The 22914-nt window shown below is 42.1% G+C and overlaps 1 protein-coding gene across 1 annotated transcript in view; it reads right to left on the reverse strand.

Annotated features, from left to right (window-relative positions):
• The window catches only part of LOC117046728 (von Willebrand factor D and EGF domain-containing protein-like), a 165346-nt gene that overhangs the window by 132708 nt on the left and 9724 nt on the right, over positions 1-22914 (reverse strand). Inside the window, 7 exon segments of the mRNA XM_033149089.1 lie at positions 177-1129; positions 5089-5303; positions 8586-8862; positions 10761-10834; positions 14220-14437; positions 17727-17862; positions 22154-22243. Coding sequence (XP_033004980.1) covers positions 177-1129; positions 5089-5303; positions 8586-8862; positions 10761-10834; positions 14220-14437; positions 17727-17862; positions 22154-22243 — 1963 coding nt within the window.

The following is a 22914-nucleotide window of genomic DNA, read 5'->3' on the forward strand; positions in this document are numbered from 1 at the left end:
GCCAACCAGGTACTGCAATCAGCTTGTCAAGGTCAAAACCTGATTATTAATTCATCAGAGGTCTTAACTAGTGAAGCTGTTTGAAGAGCAAATTGCTCTCTGCAGATGTTCCATTAAGTCAAATGCTACAGGAAGATACACAGGTTACGAACAAACAAAATTCTTTTCTTACTCACTTTTGGTGGTTGTACAGTCATGGGAATCATATCCTTCAAAGCACTGGCATCCCCACATACTGCACTGCCCATGTCCATTACAGAGATTGGGGCACCTGAGAGCTCTGATTATTTCTTTATGTGTAGCAGGTAGCTCACTTGTTGAATGGAACCACATAGTTATGTTTTCCAGCACCATTTTTTCACAGGAATTTTCCAGAAATGCAATCATTGATGCTCCCCATGTGAGGTCATCCTTGCTTTGTACATCCAAAAGGCACATTTCAATAGCCACATCCAGCTGGGTGCCCAGAAGCCCTTTACAAGCCGAGCCGATGGGAGAGGTTTCAAGAACCTTCTGACAGCTTGCTAAGGCTTTTGCTGAGGTTAGGCCACTTGGAGTAGGCCATGTGACCTGAACTTTAGGCCGCCTCCCTTCAAAATAATCTTCTGGGAAAAAGTAGGTGAAACTTTCCAAGTCAGCCTGACTCAAGCTTTGAGAAGAGGAAGCAGATAAGGATTCCCAGTAAGCTTCTTGCCTTTTTTCTCTTGATAGCTCCTTCCAATGATCAGAAGAGTCAACATAGGTTTCATTTCCTGATTTTGTCAATGAGATGTTTTGACCAATTGGGTTTAAAAGGCCACTGGGGCTGTCTTTCTTTTTGGTTGCCTGAGGCAAATGCCACTGCTCCAGAGATCTAGGTGATAATATTCCATCAGCTAGGAATGCAGAATCAGCGTCCAAGTTAGTAGGATATTCTGATGTGACATCTAGATATGGGATTACAGAATTGTAATCCACATGCTCATAAAAACAACCTAAAGAGTCTGGGAGAGAATGCTGAAAAGTGTGTAGAGCATTTACTGACTGTAAATACAGCGAATGCTCCTTCTGACACAGACAGTAATGTGTCCTCTTCTTCCATTCTGACAGTGGTGGAGTCTTGTCAAACAAACTCATCCCTGGAGCTATTCTGATAAAAGAAAAGAGAAGCAGGTCAGAAAGTTAAAAAGGCTTGGTGTTCTCACACTGATCAAACTTTCTTAGTTATTTATCTCTATAATAAAAAATGTAAGCATATCATCACACAGCCTCTGTTGGAGGATTTGTAGTGCCAAGTCACAATTATGGATTGGCATGACATCAGGGTGGGATAGGGAACCAAAAGTGAAGGCAGGCTGCACAGCACCCATGTCTGTTGCATGGGAGAAAAAAACAACAAGGGACACTGAGAGGGGAGAAGTGGTAGCTTAAAACAGCAGACTATTGAGTAAAGGAGAGCTGGAGGGAACTAAGAGGAAAATGGCAGTTTCAAACCATGGCAGAGATTTAAGTAAAGCACTCTGGAATATTTGAGGGCTCCACATCCTTTCTCTCTCACACATGTGGCAGCTGAAGAACTAAAGGAGAAGTTTTGAGCAGAGTAAGAAGAGAGGGGATGGTGGCCTCACAATCGGGTGGCAGATGAAAAGGGTGTTTAGCAGTTGCAATGTGTGGAAGGAGGAAGATGCAAGTGGTTACCAGGGGGGCGGTCTGTGTGCAAGAGTTCTGTGCAAAAGGAGAAGGAGAAGGCATGGGCATGGGGTGAAGGTGAAAATGTGTGCAAAGCAGGGCAGCAGAAAAAGAGAGAGAAGTGGCTTCAGAAATGGAGTTGAGATGCATGGGATGGGAAAGGGAAACTCTATGGGGTTAACTTGGAGAAAATAGGGGGTTGGTGAGTGGAGTAAAGAGGGTCTCAGCCCATAGTATCTTCCATATTTATCTTGTAAAATACAGAAAATACACTGAAATACAAACAATATGAATACAAAATTCAACATGTTTAAATTTAATAATAATAATCTGTAGCAGGTTTGTGCAGCCTGTAACATGCCATGCCAAATGCAACCCAGCATCCAGGTAGCACGGAGGAGCCAATGAAACTTCATTTCATTGAACTTTCCACTGTAGCTGCTTGTTTCTTCAGCAATGCGGAAATGGCTGTGTTAAAACTTCAAAGAAAACTCCAGCTGCACGTACATTTCTCAAATGGCTTGCATTTTAAGTAGTCTCTCTCCATAGAAATGTTTGAACTGACAAAACATCTCATTGATGCAGAATGCCTGCTAACCCAGCCTCTGTGCTACCGAAGAATTCTTCCTCCTCTTCACATTGTACATCTCTCCCCCCCCCCCCCAACCCTGGTTTTTAGTCATAGCTTATCTTGGCTAGAGAGCAAGGAGGAGTTGCATTTTAATCTGAAAATATTTTAAATTGCCTCCCCCATGACAGCTATAATATGAAAAACACAGAGCCCAAATATTCTGCAGTATAACCAATGATCTCTAGTTGAAGAAAATGAACCCTTCTTTTCCCACACATTTCCCTCCTGAAAGGGTGAATACAATTAAACATTGCACATGATCATATACTTCACACATGTGCATCAGTACACCCAATCAATAGTCCACATTTTTAGGACTTCAGTCCACATATTGAGCTGATGTTTTAATTCACCACAGGAACAGTCATTCGCACAAACATCTGTACATGTGTGTGGCATAAGCTTCCCTAGAGTGATAACCAGGGATCAAATGTGTACTTAGCATCCTGCCAAAAGCTGAGGAGAAATGTAGCGTCCATCCATCTATCAGTGGATAGGTATACACACAGCCATAAAGCACATTAACTGCCTTCTGTGCTATCTCTAGTATATCAATAAACTTACAGGACAAAAATATTTTTTAAAAAGGGTTGGGGTGCTGAAAGAGGAAGGAGCCAACAACAACAACAACAACAACAACAACAACAACAAACCATTGTGCTTTAAAAACTGCTCATGCTGTCTGCTTAATGTGCAGGTATGGACACTTGCAAAGAGATGTATACAAAGTGCTTTTGGAAAACTCCAAAGCACAGCACTTCATAGGCTGAAGTGTGTACATAGTGCATACCTGGTCAGAAACCAGGAGAGTTTTACAATTCTCCTTAGCACTTAATAGGACATTATAGATGAGATTACTGCTTTACATAGTGGTTACATCATAAATGATTACTTGGCAAAGGTCAGCAGCAGTTATCCTTTGGATTAAAAAGCTACAAGGAAATAATTGGAGTTTAAGGCAGCTTTGAGTCCACACGCAAAGCACTTTTTAAAGAAGGTGAAATAACATCAATCAGAGAAGGAAAGTGGTCTCCACTCCACTTGCAGATGAAGCAAAAGGGGGGGAGGGCATTGTATGACTGGATTCAATCCCAAGACTGCATACTAAACAAATGGTCAGTGGAATAGTTACTTTTTAAAAAGCGCCATGTGCCTACAACCTCCATTGCTGGATTGGGCTGTGGAATTGTGCATGTAGCACATGTCATAGCTGTCAGCTTTCCCTTTTTTGCAGGAAATTCCCTTATTCCAGCGCCGTTTCCCATTTCAAAAAAAGGGAGGGGGGAATAGATAGATAAAGCCAGAGTTTAGAGTAGACAATTTTGAAACAGTAATGTGATCCGGAAGGAAAGCAGCAAGCTGGAGAGAGAACTAGAGCAACATTTGAGAGCAATGTTTGATTTCTATTTTTATCCAAGGAGAAATTAACACCCTTTTTGGGGTGTTGATGCTGTGACCCCCTCCATAATAGGTTCAGGTTGTAGAAAGTACCCTAAGGAAAGTTGAACCTAGAATGGCCTGCCATGTGCTTCAAATCCATGTTGTATAAATCAGTCCTAATGGGGGAGTGTTGATATTGAAGGACAGGGTACAGGTTGGTTCATGAAGACTTTGGCTCGAAGCATAAATGACTGAGTGTGTGCTGCTCCTGTCCACCACGCACCTCCCACAATGTGTGATGTGAAGGCTTTGCACAGAGGTCTGAAAACGTGATGAGAGCAAGTCATTACTTGCTGGACTCAGAAAAAGGAGGGCAGGTAATGATTTATGTTATGAGCCTTGTCATATAATTGTGAAACCTGTAGGTCACACATTGTGAAAGGTACATATTGGCAGTAAGGGGCACAGGTCCACTATTCCACCATAGAAATGATTCTGTAGGGGTGCTGAATTCTGCAGCATTTCGGAGGAGAGTAGAAAGATACAATTCTGCTCCATTAAAACTCCTGACTGCAGAAGCCAGAATTGCTTCTGCAAGTTGCTGCATGTGTTCACCTTAATAGTCACATTCTTCCTGCATTATATTGGACTGTAGAACTTTAGTACTTCTCAAGTGCTTAAGTCACAGCTAAATATACTTCAGAAGATGTGTGGGACACCTCTGGCCCTCTAGTTGTTGCTGAACTACAACTCCCAGGCCATACATGCTGGGGCTGCTTGGAATTCAGTGATGTCACGAGGGTCAAAGATGCCTCACACCTGCTTTAGAAGAAGAATGGAGGTGCTTGGATTCCACTTTTGAAAGTTCTCTGAAATGGAAGGTGCCTACACTCAGTCCTCTAGCTGGCAATTGAACAGCCATATCAGATGGTTTTTATACGTCCTATTTATTTAACAGAATAGGCTTCTTAAATATTAACATTTCCTGCTATGCATTTTGCCACATCTTGTCAAAATCTATCTTTGAATTCCGCAGCCATGTACTTGTCATCAGCGTCCAGAAATTAAAGAACAGAGGAAATATCAAAGCCTTCGATTTCTGCCTTCTGTCCCTATTTTACATTTTCCTGGATGGCTGGGAACATGTCCTTTGTAACAGCTCAGAAGGCTCTCAGGGCAGTTGGCAATGTGACGTCATTTGTGAATATGAAACTTCTCTCTAACAGTAGCTGAAAATGTGTATTATTTGAGGGGTCTTGAAGGCCAGTGCATTTTCTTTTGTCACTGCAGCTCTGTGCCAGATCATTAAACGAACACTTTTTGAACAGCTTGTAGGCCTATAGAACGCTCTTATAATGGCGATTCATTTTTCGGCGCATCCCTTACCATTGAAAATCTCCTTTCCTTACCTCCAAGCTTTTATGAAGTCCTCCTCAGAGGTGTTATTCTGACGAGAAAGTAAAGGGCTCCCATCAGGCCCATGGAAGTCATTCTGAGTGTTTCTGTCAAAGATGCCACATAAACCTCTGGTGCTATTAAAATCAATGCTTGGTGCCCTTACTGTCAAACTCATTCCCCAGTCGCTCACATCAGCTCGAACAAATGCTCCTGAAGGGAATGAGATCTGGAGAAGGAGCAAATTTGGTGAATATGAACTCCATCAGCAAGTGTGTGTGTGTGTGCATGTATGCATGCCAGTGCTTGAATTTTGGGAGAACAGTAGAGAAGCCTTAATGAAAGCTACAAGCCATGCAAACTGAGTCCCCATAGCACATTTTTGGCCAAATCTTTCCCAATGTAACCTTTAAGCAGCAGCTAAGAGGATCCATACAAAAATCTGAGGGCAGGCTGCCTCTGCCCCCCCCCCCAATTAAGCATCAAAGCAGAGACATGCACACACAATAACATGTCATATGCACAAGAAAAAATAAGTTGAGACCTGCTATTGGCATCAGTAATCCACAGTGCAATCCTATATTTCTCAGAAGAAAGATCCATTAAGTTCAAGAAGTCTTACTCCCAGGTAAGTGTGTATTTGATTACAACCTGCGTGTCACTTTCAGGTTACAATCCTGTGCACACTTACGTGGAAGTAAGCTCCACTGAACTCAGGGTACTTACATCTGAGTAGACCTTCATATGCTTGCTCTCTTATTCATACTGAATGTGATTGTTCAAAATTGTATTTACAATTAGGATCTGTTTTTCCTGATGCTGATAGAGGGAGAAGTACAGTGGTACCTCGGTTTATGAAACTAATCCGTTCCAGAAGTCCGTTCTTAAACCGAAACTGTTCTTAAACCGAGGCACGCTTTCCCTAATGAGGCCTCCCACCGCCAGTGCCCTTCCACCATTCAGATTCCATTCTTAGACCAAGTTAAAGTTCGCAAACCGGGATACTACTTCTGGTTTCGCAGAGTTTGTAAACCGAATACAGTCGTACCTCAGGTTACGTATGCTCCAGGTTACATACTTTTCGGGTTATGAACTCTGGTAACCCGGAAGCGCAACCCAGAGCGCACGCAATGCGTGGATGCACAGAAGCGTTCTGCGCAGTTCACGCATGCGCAGACGCATTTGTGTATGCGCAAACCGCTACTTCCAGGTTTTTCGCATGCTTGTTCGGGTTGCGTACTTTTCGGGTTACAAACTGTAACCCGGAACCAATTACGTACGCAACCCGGGGTACCACTGTAGTTCTTAAACAGGGCTGTTCTTAAACCAAGGTACCACTGTAAATCCCTTCAGGTAATTATCATTTCAAATTAGTGATTATATCATTTTCAAACCAGTAATAGTTGACTAGTGGAAACTGCTAACATGACAAGATCACCTCTGTGACTGCCATTGGGAAATGGTTTCATGGTGCCAATACTTTTAGAATAGAAAGCATTTCATTTTCCTTGTAAGACCAATTCACATAGGAAATGATTGTATTTTAAACTGAATAGAACAGTTGTCTCATTATAGAAATGGCTTAGGTTGTTCCTTTGAAAGTGGGGAAAATCATATTCAAATCAAGGTGGGAAATGGGCCAGCTTTTTATTCTGAAAACATTGAGTTAGTTTTGATCATGTGAGGACTTAAGCCTGATGGAAATTCCTCACAGTTGTAAGATGCACGCACACCACACATTTAAAGCACATTATTACCCCAAAGAATCCCAGGAACTGCAAAGCGACAATTCACAGCACCCATGGCAAACTGCCATATCCATAATTTTTCCCAGGGAAATAATATGCTTTGAATGTCTGGTGTGTACACAGCCATATTATCACATGTTTCTCTAGGTTTGTGTTTCATTTTATAGCCTGCCTTTCTTCCAGGATTCAAGGTAGTGCCCTCTTCATCTTAGGAGCCGAAGTTTATTCAGTGCATTAGTATGTCAACGACACCATTTAGGCTGTGAGGCAATGCCTAGTGTTGTTTTGTGGCACCCTCCACTTCTGAAATTTCTGTACGTGCACTGGCAAGGAACCCATCTGAAACCTAGGCTTAAAAATTATCTCTCTTGTATCACTAATCACTGCCCAGGATATTTCTCCTGTTGTTGGGATGTTGAGACAAGCTCCCCTCCCAAATCAGCATAGGTAAGCTGATATAGAGAGAAGTGTTCCACTAGATACCTATACCCCAACCTCTTTAGGGCTTTGTAGTTCAACACTAGCACCTTGAATTCACCCAGAAACAGTTCAGGATCAGTGTTATGTGACCTGTGTTATTTATGAACTAGGTAGCAGTCCCCAATGAGGGTTTCTTGTTTTGTTAAGTGTTCTTAGATAATTAATCCTATTTACTGTTGGTCATTTGGTTCTGTATTTTATGATTCTATAATATTTTAAAGGTTTTACTTGATTTTGGTTGTACATCACCACTATATATATATATATATAGAGAGAGAGAGAGAGAGAGAGAGAGAATTAGGTAAAGGTAAAGGGACCCCTGACCATTAGGTCCAGCAGTCGTATCCGACTTAGGGGTTGCGGCGCACATCTAGCGTTACTGGCCAAGGGAGCCAGCTTACAGCTTCTGGGTCATGTGGCCAGCATGAAAAAGCCGCTTCTGGCAAACCAGAGCAGCACACAGAAACGCCATTTACCTTCCTGCTGGAGGGGTACCTATTTATCTACTTGCACTTTTGATGTGCTTTCGAACTGCTAGGTGGGCAGGAGCTGGGACCGAGCAACGGGAGCTTACCCCGTTGCAGGGATTCAACCCGCCGACCTTCTGATCGGCAAGCCCTAGGATCTGTGGTTTAACCCATAGTGCCACCTGCATCTGTTCTTTTGAATTAGTGCTGTATAGTCTTTTAATGAATGAATGAATGTGGTATCAACAATGTTTACATGTGGGGGGGGGGGAATACCAGGATGTTGGCTTCCATATCAGCAATGCCATGGATCGATGATTCTTCCTAGTCTGACATGTATTTAAAGCTTACTTGTGCTCACCTATATTTGCTCAGGCACCAATCCCTTCACTTGGATCTAGTCACTCTTTCCATTAGCTTGGCTGGACACAAACCCTACTGTAATCAGTAAATCAGCCAAGTCAGAGAAATCCTTTGCCTTATCAAAGACCATAGTGACTGCTCTGTTAAAAAAAAGAGGCAAGTCTCTTGTAATGAGACAGAATGTGACTTGCTCAGTGTCACCATTGAGCTTGTGGCTAAGTCAGGGCTTGAACTCCTGCTATGGTGTTTTATGGGAAGTATTCTTTCCATTGGAAGACACTACTTAGCTTTACACTGAGTGGAATTTACCCCAGCTAGTACAGCCTAATACACACCAGTGATTGGCCATTCAACTTAGCAAGGGATACTCGATCTTTCACACTGTTTTGTTACAAAAGTAGTCTCTCTTGGTAATTATCAACACCAAAACCCCAATAAATTTGAGATACGTACAGTAATTTTTCTCCCTCCATAGGACTCCATGATTCTGACATTTGGTTGTGACGAGGCTTTGATGCTTTTAATTGCCAGTTGAGGTTTGGTTTCCAGAAACTGCCCATTGCACATATCAAAGATGACAATATCATTATCTTCCCATGCGGCAACACCACAGTTACAAGCAAAGGCAAGATGGCGGTTGCTGCAATGCCACTGGCGCACATGCACCTCAAACACTCGGTTCAGGCTTCTGTACAGCACAAAAGTTCCAGTCATGTAGCTGTCATAACGCCTAAGCAATCAAAAGAACAACATAAAGGAAGGATTTACTCACAGTTTGTTAGCTGCTCATTTTTACTCTAACCAACAAGGCTCCCTAATTAGACCAGTTTGGTGGCTGGCCTCAGAGGGAAAAGAAAATAAACTCTTGGTGAAGAAACACTTTTTCATCAACATAAGCAAGCTAATACCACCAGCGTTATTAGCTGGGAGTGCATAAGAATTCATGTGAGGGGCTCATAGCTGCCTGAGAGCTGCTGCCATGGCAACAGGTATGGATAAGGAGGATAAACATTTGATAAAAGTAAATAGGAAAATATCTCTGCCTCCGGGCCTTAATAAATATGTTTTAGTTGTAACTGGATGCTTTACAGCATGATGTTCTTCAAAGCAAAACCAGCACTCAAATAATATCTTCTGTGACTAATCACCCACTTCGACAAGGTTGACTATGACTAGGTGAACATTTCAAATGAAAAATTAGGGCTCTGCCAGAATCACATTAAAATGAAGTCATATCCCCCCCCCTTTAGAACATCTTGGCTGTAAACATAAGTTTTACTCTTAACTGGATTCTCAGCTGGCAAATGGCCACGTCTGGAACAATTTGTCAGTTTTACTCTTCACTGTTGCATGAGCTCAAGTCTACTAGGGTTCACTGAGAAGCTGATGATGTTCTTGCTCTGGAACGCATGCCAACATGGTGGCTGCAACACACCCAGCATTAAACTATGAACTATGGATGACATAAGCTGAGGTGGTTACATGAGTGTTGATTCCATGCAAAATGCTCACAGAAGATTGTCCCCCCCCCCCATATAGCTGAACACGATGCTTTTCAAAAGCAACTGACACAGAAGGCCCTTATTCCTGTGGCAGTCTAAACTAATAACAATTACTTGGAAATTTCATTGAAATTAATGGAACGTTTTGGAGCAAACATGCGAAGGATCACAGTTTCCTAGATTTCATTGTTATGGCGTAATCCTGTAAACAGCCATCTTGTGGGATGGGATGAGACAAAAGGGTCAATGTGATCATCTGTCAAAACTTGCTTTGAACCAAGCAAAACGTGTTGAATAAAATTCTAGCCATCGTTCATACTAACATTAGGCTTAATTCTCATAAAATGTTATCCCTTTGCTTTGAATATATTCAAGAAAAATGTCCTGCTTCTATAATGTCATTCCCACACTTCAATGGAGGCGCATTTGCCACCCTCTTCCCTTCTTAAAAGATGACTCAAGAGGAGGTGTCATGGGCAGAGGGTATAGGAAGCTGCTCGGGCACCTGGAGTGGCAAACATGACGTGCACCCAGGGGTGGGGCATCGCTACGTAGCACCTATGTGCAGCATCGCTACGTACAATGCATGCATTTATATGTCCAGGGGTCTGGACAGATGTTTACTTCCATTGTTAGGCTGTGTACACACTATACCTTTAAAGTACATCTGAATAACAATCTTTCCACCAAAGAATTCTGAGCACTGTACTTAACCCCGCACAGAGTCGGAATTCCCAGCAGCTCTTAAGAAATTGCACCACCTATAGCTATTTGAGGAGGAAAATATGCTTCAAATGTGATTTAAAGGTGTAGCGTACACACATCCTTAATTAAATCCTCATTTGCAGAAACTATTGGAATTTAGTTAATCTGGTTAATTGGTTTGTTGTTATATTTTAATAACTATAACTATCATCCTATTTTCTGGTCTCACGAGTCTTTCTGGGTGTGACAGCAAATACTAGATACTTGGAAGGCCTTTTTTTCATGTGTGTGTTTAACGTCCCTTGGATTCTGCACTACAGCATTTACTGTAAACTCATAAAACAGCATCCTAGATAGTTGAACAGAATACTAAAGCATATCATTATTGTGAAGCCAAATAGCTTCATGAAAGAATACTCACCATCCATCAAATGTGATGATGTGTGGATCAGTCAAAGAGTAGCAGTTCTCTGTGGGGAGGTCTTGAACTGTGACCTAGTTAAAATGAGATGTGTAATGCATACAGTCTCTGAGGCAGAGCTCCATTTTTTATTTTATTTTTTTACTCATAAAACATTATGGGCTGCATTTGACTTTTATGGGTGAATGAAACAAAATGTGACTTTTAAAGTGTGTTTCAGGATCAGTATTTCCTGTGTTTTACTTATAATCATTACTTATTTTATATGCACCCAGCAAGTATATAAATGCTATATAATTTATTTCTTCTAGGTAAACATCAGCAAAAAAGCAAGTCTCTCCCTGCCCATCCCAAAAAAAGTTTACAATAAAAAAGTTTTTAACTGGAAGTGTGCGAAATCTAGAATTCTGAAAAGCAAAGTAGGGATCAATTAATCAATCTATTTCTGATCCATGTAATTTTTGCATGTGCTTACTAATAAGTCATTAGCATCCTGTTTCTGCATTAATCTGAGAGTTCTTAAAAGCCACAAGAAAATTCACATGTAAGTATGATGGTTGCATCTAATTAAATACTCAGAAATTAATGGATTTAACATATTCATGCTCATTCATTTCAGTAGGTCTGTTCTGAGTGTGACTACTGTGAGCTACAACCCTGGTGAAAGACAGTTTTTCAGATGATATAAAACTGGAAGGTGTAACTGATACCTCAGAAAACAGAAACCGTATTGAAGATGCTCTTAACAGATTGCAGAGCCAAAAATAGCAAAATGAATTTCAACAGGGACAGACATAAGGTTCTACACTTATGCAAGAATAATCAGATGCACAAATATAGGATGGGTGACATTGGCAACTGTACACGTGAAAAGGATCTAGGGGTCTTAGTAGACCATAAACTCAGCATGAGTCAACAATGTGATTCACCAAAGGGGTGGGAAGCTAATGTCATTCTAAGTTGCATCAGCAGATGTATAATGTCCAGAAGGGAAGGAATAGTGCTACCTTATCCAGCCTTGGTCAGACCCAACCTGGAGTACTGTGTCCAGTTTTGGACACCAGAGCTTAAGAAAGACATTGACAAGCTGGGACATGTGCAGAGGAGGATGACCAAGATGGTAAAGAGTCTGGAAACCAAGCCTTATGAGAAATGGTTGAGGGAGTTGGGTATATTTAGCCTGGAGAAGAGAAGACTGAAAGGTGATATGATGGCCATCTACAAATATCTGAAAGGGAGTCACATCATTGTTGGAGCAAGCTTGTTTCAGGAGCGGATTTAGTGCCGTTTGAGCAATGCCCAAGCACTGGGCACTGAGCCGAGGGGCCACTGTCTCAAAACCTGGCCAGCAAGGAACTGGGCTTTAGGAAGGAGTGAGGCTCTGACAGAGTCCTAGAATCCTCCTGTCCCCTTCTCAAAGCCTAGTTAGCGCTTTCTCAGCTTTAGGAAGGAGGTGGAAGGGCTGCAGGATCTTCTCAAATCCATTGTGCTTCCTTCCTAAAGATAGGCACCTCCTTACCTGCTTTTGGGAAGGCAGAGCATGGGCTGGAGGGGAGTTGCCAAATTTTGGCTTTGCACAGGTTGCCATAGTACCCAAGTCTGCTACTCCAGAGGGTGGGACCAGAACCAATGGATTCAAATTCCATATAGACATTAGGAAGAAGTTTCTGATGGCAAGAGCTGCTCGACAGTGAAATGGACTACCTCAGAAGGTGGTGCGCTTATCTGGAGGTTGTTAAACAGGTTGGATAGTCATCTGTTGGGGATTCTTTAGTTGTGATTCCTGCATTGCAGGCGGTTGGACTAGATGACGCTTGGGATGCATTCTGACTCTACACTTCTATGATTCTATGATATTTTAAAAGTAGGTTCTTCCAAACAAAATTCTCGGAAAATACACATTTTAAAAACAAGTTTTTTACATTTTTTGAGCCAATAATTGTGTCTGAACCTTCAAGAATGAGAAAACAGATAAATACTAAGTTCTGATCAGATCTGCACACCAATCCAAGATCTGGTCTGTTCATATCAGAATTCATAAAGATCAAATTTGTCAAGCAAAACCTCCTTATATAATAAGTTGCTTTGTTAGCGTGGCAATGTGAAACTTTCCCCATAACGCAAGAAGCAGATATCTGACTGAAATTAAGGCACTGGTTTAAATAAAACCAGTTTCAAAACCAGAAGCATAACATAAGGTATATTCATTGCAACAGTACTTCATTATCATATTTAGAAGCAAGCAATTCTTGGTTCATTTGACCTTAACATTTTATAGTATGTAGTTAAAGCTATGGTTTTCCCAGTAGTAATGTATGGAAGTGAGAGCTGGACAATAAAGAGGGCTGATCGCCGAAGAATTGATGCTTTTGAATTATGGGGCTGGAGGAGACTCTTGAGAGTCCCATGGACTGCAAGAAGATCAAACCTATCCATTCTTAAGGAAATCAGGCCTGAGTGCTCACTGGAAGGACAGATCCTGAAGCTGAGGCTCCAATACTTTGGCCACCTCATGAGAAGAGAAGACTCCCTGGAAAAGACCCTGATGATGGGAAAGATGGAGGGCACAATGAGAAGGGGACAACAGAGGATGAGATGGTTGGACAGTGTTCTCGAAGCTACCAACATGAGTCTGACCAAACTGCGGGAGGCAGAGGAAGACAGGAGTGCCTGGCGTGCTCTGGTCCATGGGGTCACAAAGAGTCGGACACCACTAAACAACAACAACAGCAACAAGTTTGAATTAAATCACTTAGTGAAGATTTTTAACTAGACCCTGATCTTGGCTTCATTGTTGTAAGCTTTTAATATAATCAAATCAACTATATATCAGAACCTTATTAGCAGATGAAACAAATATTTTTATTAGAATTAATTTGAGATTCAGTGTCAATGTCTACAAAGTGATACCACATGGGGTTAAACACTTACTAGGATTTACCCCAGTAATTCCATTGATTCCTTTCAGTTATGATTGTGCAATTTTAGCTTTCTTGCTGTTCATAAGCATTTAGTCATATGTAAATCCTATCAGGCAATGAGACGTACTTTCAAATACACGTGTTTAGGATCATTGCCTTTGTCTGCATTCAAGCAGACTTAAAATTGCTTCACACACATTTTTAGGTGTAGTGTGTTTTTAACTTTATAGGTCCAAATGGGACACAATGGGACAAACATGTACTGTATTTGAAAATAAAAATATAAAAAGTTACACTCACTAGAGAGACATGATTAGCTGCAGTTCTCTGGCCATATTCAGATTATCAAATGTGAAATTACTTGGGGTGGTTGGAGGGGAGAACATGATACAAAGGTACACAATAAAGTGTGATAGATAAAATGGATAGGGAGGGATTTTCTCTGGGACAGAAAAGTGAATTACAAATGCAAAAATAAACAGGACAGGAATGTCTTGTTAGAATGCTCTTATCAAACCCATTGTTTGTTTCAACCCACTTTGACATCCATTGGTACATAATCCCGCCAAAGCGGCTCACTCGTTTGGACAGGCTCCACTCTGATATAGCTGGTGAGGTTTCCATCCTCGGCAAAGTCATTCACAGCCCTTACAGTTACTGAAGCTCTTGCACAGCTACCTTCCTTGCAGGGCATGTGTTCCAGAGCCACCTGGCATGCTGAGAGAGCGATGTCTGGGGACCTCCTTCCCAGATCATCTAAAATGCAAATATATGGGCATTCATAACTCTGCTGAGATGTTAATAGCTAGATTTTCTTTTTAATCAAAGGAAGATGGATGGTTTTCCATCTGTGATCAGAATAATTGTCACTATTACAACAGCCAGACATGAACTCAAACAGAACCATTACATGCAAAAAATGACAGCAAGAAAAATACACACTTCTCTATATATATTTTAAATCTCATATACCACCTCCCTCTCTCTTTCCAAGAAAAGAAAAGAAAAGGGTTTCAGTACTCCATACTGGTAAGTACTACCACAAAAAGGCTATACAGTGGTACCTCGGGTTAAGAACTTAATTTGTTCTGGAGGTCCGTTCTTAACCTGAAACTGTTCTTAACCTAAAGCATCACTTTAGCTAATGGGACCTCCCGCTGCCGCTGCGCCGCCAGGGCACGATTCCTGTTCTTATCCTGAAGCAAAATTCTTAACCTGAAGCATTATTTCTGGGTTAGCGGAGTCTGTAACCTGAAGTGTATGTAACCTGAGGTACCACTGTATAGCTACAGAGAGAGAGAGGAGAAGAGAGAGAGAAGAATTGAATACACACGTTCAATACATGAAAACAGCAATACTTTGGCTCCAATCTTGTACTTGCTTACCTGGGAGTAAGCCCCATCTTGAGTAGGCATGTATATGATTGCAATGTTAATAACAGCAGAAGACCATATCAAAATAGTGACAGTGATATCAGAAGCCTACAACCCTCACAAACAGCTAAATTCCTTGGGGAATAAAATAGTCTTTATTTTCTTTCTAAAAACTTAAAGAGCTTGCTAAGTTTGCCTGTGGTTGGAGTTTGCCAGAATATGCATCACAGCAGAAAATAAATCAAAACAAAAATCTCCTGTTTTACAGAATTCATCATGAGATTGCTTGAATTTCGAGATCTCTTTCTGCATTTGTGAATGACCAATATTCACTATGCTTTTCAGTGCTGCTATTTTAGCTTTGCTAGATGTGAAATATGTCATTTAATTGATTTCAATCCGTGTTATATATTTTACATCCAGCAGCCTCAAACATGCGCTGTTTTTTTAAAAAGTATTTTAAAACCTATTCTATAGATTTCTTCACATATTGCTTTCTGGCACGTCATCTTCACTTGGGATGTGGGAGCCTTGTGATGGATTGAGAAAATGCCTTTCTGCATAAGGACTCTTATATCAGCTTCCCAGCAGCAGTACCTCATGAAAAAAAAAATGACATTTGTGTCACTCTCCATACATTAAACACAATACTGACAATCTCTGTGTTAGATAAGGTAAAATGTGAAATGGCCTTTAGATCAAGGATCAGGATCAGTTAAATCACACAAATATATCAATACTCATGAAATGCTTCGCTGTAAATGCATACAAATATAAAATGTGTCATATTTTATATCACTGAAACAATCTTCTTCAACACCACTGAAATAATCACAATCCTACATGTATGTGTATACTAAGAACTAAGTCCTATTAAATTTGATGGAGCTTACTCTCAGGTAGGCATTTTATTAATTTGTTTGTTTGTTTGTTTTGTATACCGCCCTATACCTGCAGGTCTCAGGGAGGTTCACAGGATAAAATATACCATTACACTGCAAGCCTTAGGATGGAGAATCATCACAGCTCAGTCATCTATTATGTGCACATCTATACATTTGAACCACATTCTTTTCCTCAAAGAATTCTGGCCACCAGGCACACCGAGCTGGTGGGACTGTCGTGTGTGTGTGATGTCACGTGTGTGACGTCTCGCCCCCCCCCCCCCCCGTCAGGCCACACCTGCTTGGACGTGTGGGTGTCTACCGGGATGGTCTGGTGATCGCAGAGGGCTGCATGGAAGGCAAAAATTGCCCTCCCAGCCTCTTGATTGCTGCACCGGCACTCACCCGGGGTGGAGGGGGATGGCAGCCCCCTCAGTATTGGGGGGATGCACCCCCTTCCTCAAAATATTGTGTGGGTTGAGGCCCTTTTGCCCCATATACCCAGAAACGCTGCTGAACACTGTACTTTAACCCTCTCAGTGGGTTGAAATGCTACGTGCAAGATCCAGTGCTGCACTAGCAAAGACAGTGGGGCTTCCCCTTTCTCCCCTCCCCTCTGCATATCCCCCACAAAGACTCATTTTAGAGGTGCATGGGGGGTGCCGGGGGAGGAAAAGAAGGGGAACTTTGCACAAGCAGGAGTCTGTTGCACAAGTAGGCTGCCTCAATTAGGGGTGTGGTGTGTGTGTAGCTCCCTATTTATTGGAGGCATTTCTGGGTTGTGTGCACTGCGTGTTGCTTCATTTATAATTTCATCCTGCATCAGATGTTTCTTCTGAAGCATCAGTAGTAAAATGTAGAACAGATTTACAACAGTGCACTCCTTTGGATGTTGATGCAAGACCCACTGTGTTCAATTGTTAGTGTGTTTAGAATTGCAGCCTAAGAGCTTTCAATGATAAGGAGAAGTAGTTCCCAATAAAAAAGAACCACCCATCGTTTTTTAACCATCTAAGTAACATTGCAACCTGATCCTAATATTTATTGCACTAGTTCAGGCATAGGCAAACTCTGGCCCTCCAGATGTTTGGAAATACAGTTCCCATAATCCCTAGCTAACAGGACCAGTGGTCAGGGATGATGGGAATTGTAGTCCCAAACATCTGGAGGGTCGGAGTTTGCCTATGCCTGCACTAGTAAGTTATGAGTACACAAGATACGACATCTGCTATGGTGGCACAACTTCTCAAAGTAATGATATTTTTAAGCCATCACGGGGCTTCCAAAGAAATTACCCCAGTGGACAGCAACATAACAGGGCCAGATATTGAGAATCCTGGTTCCAATGTGCAATTTATTCTTATTCTTATATCATTTTATTCCATACAAATAGGTTCAAATCTTACATATAAGAAACTAGCATTGAGAGGAAGTGATTGATCTAGCTAGTGAGTTTATTGCAGTAAACACACACACACACACACACACACACACACACGTGTGTATACACCTTTGTGTACGTGACTATAAGCAATACTGTTATTAGTCAAATTAGCCTAAAACATTAAGCCAAATACTTTAATGCACTGACCACAAGCTTTAAGTACAGTACTTTCCCCTCATCTCTCTGGTTTTTATAGCCAATCACTTTGTTTGTCTTATGAAGCCCTCTAGCAGTAAATGATGGCGGTTCTCCTTCCTATGCTATGCTCTTAGATTCATTACAGAGATTTCAGGGAAAGTCAGCAAAAGTGCTTGATCAAATGCTCACTGACATAAGACTCTTACCAGAATCCCCGGTAGTCAGCTGCAAAGTAATTTTACAGATGTCATCCTGGCCCAGACAGGTAATAGGGATGGTACTTAGGATTGTCAAAATATGCTCTTCACTATCTTCTGCAATTTGTATGGATTCTGGCACAAACTGGAAATAGAGACAGATGATCAGTCTTACACTGCACTCATATTAAGCCTTGGCCTGTTTTGATGGCAAATGGCCTCTGATTTAGGGAACAAGAAAATTTTCAGTTATTGCATCTGAAGTTTCCCTTTCAACAAGGAGGGACATTTTCCCTGAAAAAGCAGGCAATATATAGATTTTTTAAAACTTTTTTTTCAGGCTAATTTGGGGAGGGAAGGGGAAGAGTAGTTCCCAAGTTCTGAATCTCTCTGAAGAAGAGATTCAAAACTTGCCCTTCCTTCCGCTGCGCCCCCAACTTTTGCCAGCAGTGCTCCGCAGCTTTTGCTAAACTTATCAGCAGCCGGGGCACTTCCTCAAAATGTTGCCGCTTGGCTTCTCCAATCTGGGGAGTGGGACTCAATCAGCAATGCGTCACACAGAAATGCCCTGGCTTTTGCCAAACTTGGTAGGAGCCGTGGTGCACCTCAAAACGTAGTTGCTCGGCTTCTCCGCCCGGGGACAGGGAAGACAAGCGCCTATGGTGGCACATGCCGGAATGCCTTCCTTTAGGCGGCAGAAGCAGTGGGGCTGGCAGAGTACTGCCTCTGTCTTGCACTTCCACTGACTGAGGCAGGTGTTTCCTCCCCACCTCATGGGCGAGCCAGCTCTGCGGGATGGGATCCTGTTTGCACCATGGAAGACCTCTGTAGGTGCATGTGTGGCCACAGGTGCTATGAGCAATGTCTTGAGAAGTCACAGCTCCGTGGTATAGCGTGTGTTTTGCATGCAGAAGAGCCAGTGCCAAACTTCCCTAGTTAAAGACCCTCAGAGAGAGCAGAGCTGGGAAAGACCTGGATCGAAAGCTTTGGAGAGCTGCCGTCAGTGAGAATGCACAAGAATGGGCTTGATGGGCTGACTCAGAATAAGGCAGCTTCTTGTGTTCATAACAGGAAAGGGAGAGAAGAGTTGCTTTAGAGACGAACTATTTGCACCTATTGCTATGCTTTTGCTTTGTTAAAACCAGTCACTAAGGAAGGATTTTCACAAGGTGTCTTATTCAGCCTTTGCCTTCCTTATTCTCTCTCACGACTTTGATAGCATGTTAAGAAGATCTGAGCTTGCTGCTACTCCAAGATAAGGTGAAATTGCTATTTTGGTGGCTCGCCGAGGTTTCTGCTTAGCTCTCAAACATTCTGCCAAATTAGCCACCGTAATTGCTTATTAAGTAAAAATTGCCTTAATTTCCGAATGTTACCTTTTGCTTTTGAACATCTTCAGTAATTACAAAATCATTTTCAGGAATAGCTGGGTAATTGTTTCTTATTTCTGATGCAGGAGAAAAAATTCCTTTTGAAAAATCCTAATAACTAACAGCATGGAACCGATTTGCTCAGTGCAGAGCTACTAGTAAAAAAAAAAAAGAGTTAATTAAAATGTGCTGGGCTGTATATTAGGATAATTAGCTGGTCATATGGCTTGCACATTACTCTGCTTTCTATGTGTAAGGTAAAGGGGGACTAATTTATGGTAATACATATACTTTATGCCGAGTCCAGGACCAACCTGAGACATTTTGTTGCCTGAAGTGAAAGGCAAGATGACACCTCCCCGTTCCATGTGCAAGAGCCAGCTGGGCAGATAGCTGAATCTTATTTCATTACTAGCAGTAGGACAGCAGCCTCCATTGCACTCCATGGCTGCCTTGCGTAGACAGCACAGAGGCAGACAAGACACACATCTCTATCTTTCAACATTTCCCTACTAATCCTGACCCTCAAGCAGCTACGTACAGCCTTAAGCAGCTCTCTCACTCAACCTAATGGTAGGGTTGAGTGTGCAGAGTTTTGCCATTTGTTTCTCCATCTTGTTTAGTATTGGCTACACTGCTGGCAGAAGCTCTCTGGGGCTTAAGGTAGGGTTCCCCCACCCCAGTACCTGCTACTTTCGAATGTCCAGTTGGAGATGCTAGGGGTTGAAACAGAAACCTTATAGATCAGCCTTCCCCAATCTGGTGCCTTCCAGATATTTTGGACTCCAACTCCCATTATCCCTGAACATGGGCCATACTGCTTGGGGCTGATGGGTGTTGTAGTCCAACAGTACCTTGAGGGCATCACCTTGGAGACAGAAGAACAGCTGTTATAGAAACCGAGTATATGCTCTAATGGGACGCGGGTGGCACTGTGGGTTAAACCACAGAGCCTAGGGCCTGCTGATCAGAAGGTCGGCGGGTTGAATCCCCGCAACGGGGTGAGCTCCCGTTGCTCAGTCCCAGCTCCTGCCCACATAGCAGTTCGAAAGCACGTCAAAAGTGCAATTAGATAAATAGGTACCGCTCCAGCGGTAAGGTAAATGGCATTTCCGTGTGCTGCTCTGGTTTGCCAGAAGCAGCTTTGTCATGCTGGCCACATGACCCGGAAGCTGTACGCCGGCTCCCTCGGCCAGTAAAGCGAGATGAGCACCACAACCCCAGAGTCGGACACGACTGGATCTAATGGTCAGGGGTCCCTTTACCTTTACCTTATATGCTCTAATACGGAGTCACTCCCTCTGCCCCCAGCCTGAGTTCCCTCATTTCTTAACAGTTTCCTCATTTTGTTCCAAATGAAAAACAGTACATAACTGGTTTACATTATCATGACATCACTATCATTTTCACAATGAAATGGCTCTGGTGGCTTTCCTGTTAGAGAATACAAGATGCACAATTTACGCTTGCTACCTGTTCCCTTCCCTGATGGTTACATATAAACAAGTGCCATGCAGTAGTTACTTATGCATCTGAAGATAAAGATGGACAACCTATAACTGGAAATGATTGTGCCACATACAACGCCCCCCTAAAGAAAGGGGGGCGGTTCTGCAGAGCCCATCAAATTTTACCATTCTGTCTAACCCTAAGTGAAATGACAGAATGATAATGGAGGGGAAACAGATAGATTCTGTCTTCTCCCAGGTTTGCTGCCAAAGCAAAATAATAATAATTTTTAACAATGCAGTGGAAAAGAAGACACGGTCCCTGTATTCTAGTTTCTGGAGCAAGGGCAGATTTTGTCTTGTTTTGGTTTCTTTTGGCCCAGGGGATTCCTTCCCTCTCAGAGAACCATCTGAGGACTGCAAGCCAGCAGTGGGTGGAGACAGATACAAAAGTGGTCAGAGTATTGAATGTGACTTTAACCTTTGTTCAACAAATAGGCTACATTCCAGCCACATGAAGTTATAGGTTTCTACGCACATCTCTCTCCATCCACCCTCCCGGCAAGCAAGAGGCATTAGCACAGTTCAAGGAGTTATGCCAGACAAACAAAAGCACTTGAGGGGAGAACAGAATGGGACCAGAGAGAATTGTAGCCTGTGGAAGGGACATGGGCTAGGGAGATATTGAGAGCAAGGTAGATGCACCTCTCACCCTGCTCTGGAGTCTGTATCTCTGTGGTTTCTGCAGTCTATCACGTCATATGACTTTTCGAAAGAAAGAGATGCCACATTACCCAAAGATGGGGATTGTACTGTTAGGTCTCCCATCAAAGGCATTAGGTATGAATCAAAGTGAAGTCTGCCCCATAAATAATGTATTGTCCCATAAATAATAATGGCAGACTTAGCATGCAGGTCCTTGTTTTTATAGGCTCAGGTTTTGAAAACTAATCTGTACTACAGCCTCCTTAATGGAATGACATTTTTTTGCCAGTTATTTATATTGCTTTCCAGAAAAAGCTAACAACGGGGGAAAGAAAGGCTCTTTTATGAAATATCTGCTACTGAATGGCCAGCCAAGGTCACAAAATGTTTTAGTCTGCTGAAATTCTCCATTAACATAATGGGGGGTTGCCCCCAGAGTTTTGTGAATGGGAGAGTGCAGCATTCAAAGGATGCAGACACTAAATGCCAGTCTTCGCAAAAGCTGTCCATTTAAAGTCGTCCCAACTTTTATTTCACATTGTGTGAGAGACAACCGCAACTGCTCAGGCATTATGACCAAATCACTCTGAATTTGCAGAACTGTGCCTATCTACTTAAGGTTGCATATAATCACCTCTCGGAAGGTGAATGAACATGAAACGCTTTCACAATATATTTCCCGGCACCTAGATGCTGTAGCTGTTAGTGCCTTTAGAAAGTCTGATAGAATGATTGATAGAATGGCAGGCAATTTTTGGAGACATTTTCTCCTTGGGCACCTAAGAAGTACACTGTTTATAATCACCAAAGCCAATTTTACAGTGTGTTGTCTTGCGGAGCAAGGTGGTTAATATAGAAATCTCCATTGAGGATATGCTAGAGAAGTTTGTTAAATTAGGTCTTTTGCTGTTACCTTAATCCCAGCATAGAATCCATCGCTTTCTTCAGGGAAAGACTGTTGATCAGGAGAGTCCCACCTAAAAGCTGTGACAGTGCAAAAGACCTGCAATAAATAAATTGTTCATTTTACAACTTTTTTTTGTTTGTTTTAAATTAAGAGCTTATGAAGAGTGATTGAAGGTGTTATAAAGGTTTGGCTGAGATATTCCACCCTATGAAGACTGGTTTTGCTGTTTTGCCTTTCCCTTTGCTGGCTGCAAAGCCAATGCATTCACCAAGCGGGGAACACATGGGGGACAGCCATCCTCCCATATCTTGAAATGGAAAATTCCATGTACTAACAGATATCCACAGGTGCCTTCTGTAGCAATTAAAACTCACTCTGGGTAGGCAAGTATGGAGGGCTTGGATCAGGTAGTTTTGATGTTCAGAAATAATGCTAGCTGGAACTACGGCATCTGGTTATTAAGCAGCAGAACATTAAAGCTGATTTGTGGTGATTGTGTAGTGATTTCTGCAGCTGTATTTGTTCTACACCACAATTTTCAGGCGTAAATACATTTTAAAAAAACATTAATGGCAGGTATGCCTCTCAAAACACAGGGGCAATTTTTATCTTTCTGAAATGGTTAATCAGGCATTCATGTTCCAGGGACACACATGTAAGTCTTGCCTTCAACATCCATCAGCGCAAGCCAGGGTTTTCACTTGTGAGAAAACTTCTATGCAAATGGAGCTGAAAATGCTTTCAAAAACCCTTTAGAGACCTTTGTG

This window comes from Lacerta agilis, chromosome 1, assembly GCF_009819535.1.
Source record: "Lacerta agilis isolate rLacAgi1 chromosome 1, rLacAgi1.pri, whole genome shotgun sequence".
In the NCBI taxonomy this organism is placed as follows: Eukaryota; Metazoa; Chordata; class Lepidosauria; order Squamata; family Lacertidae; genus Lacerta; species Lacerta agilis.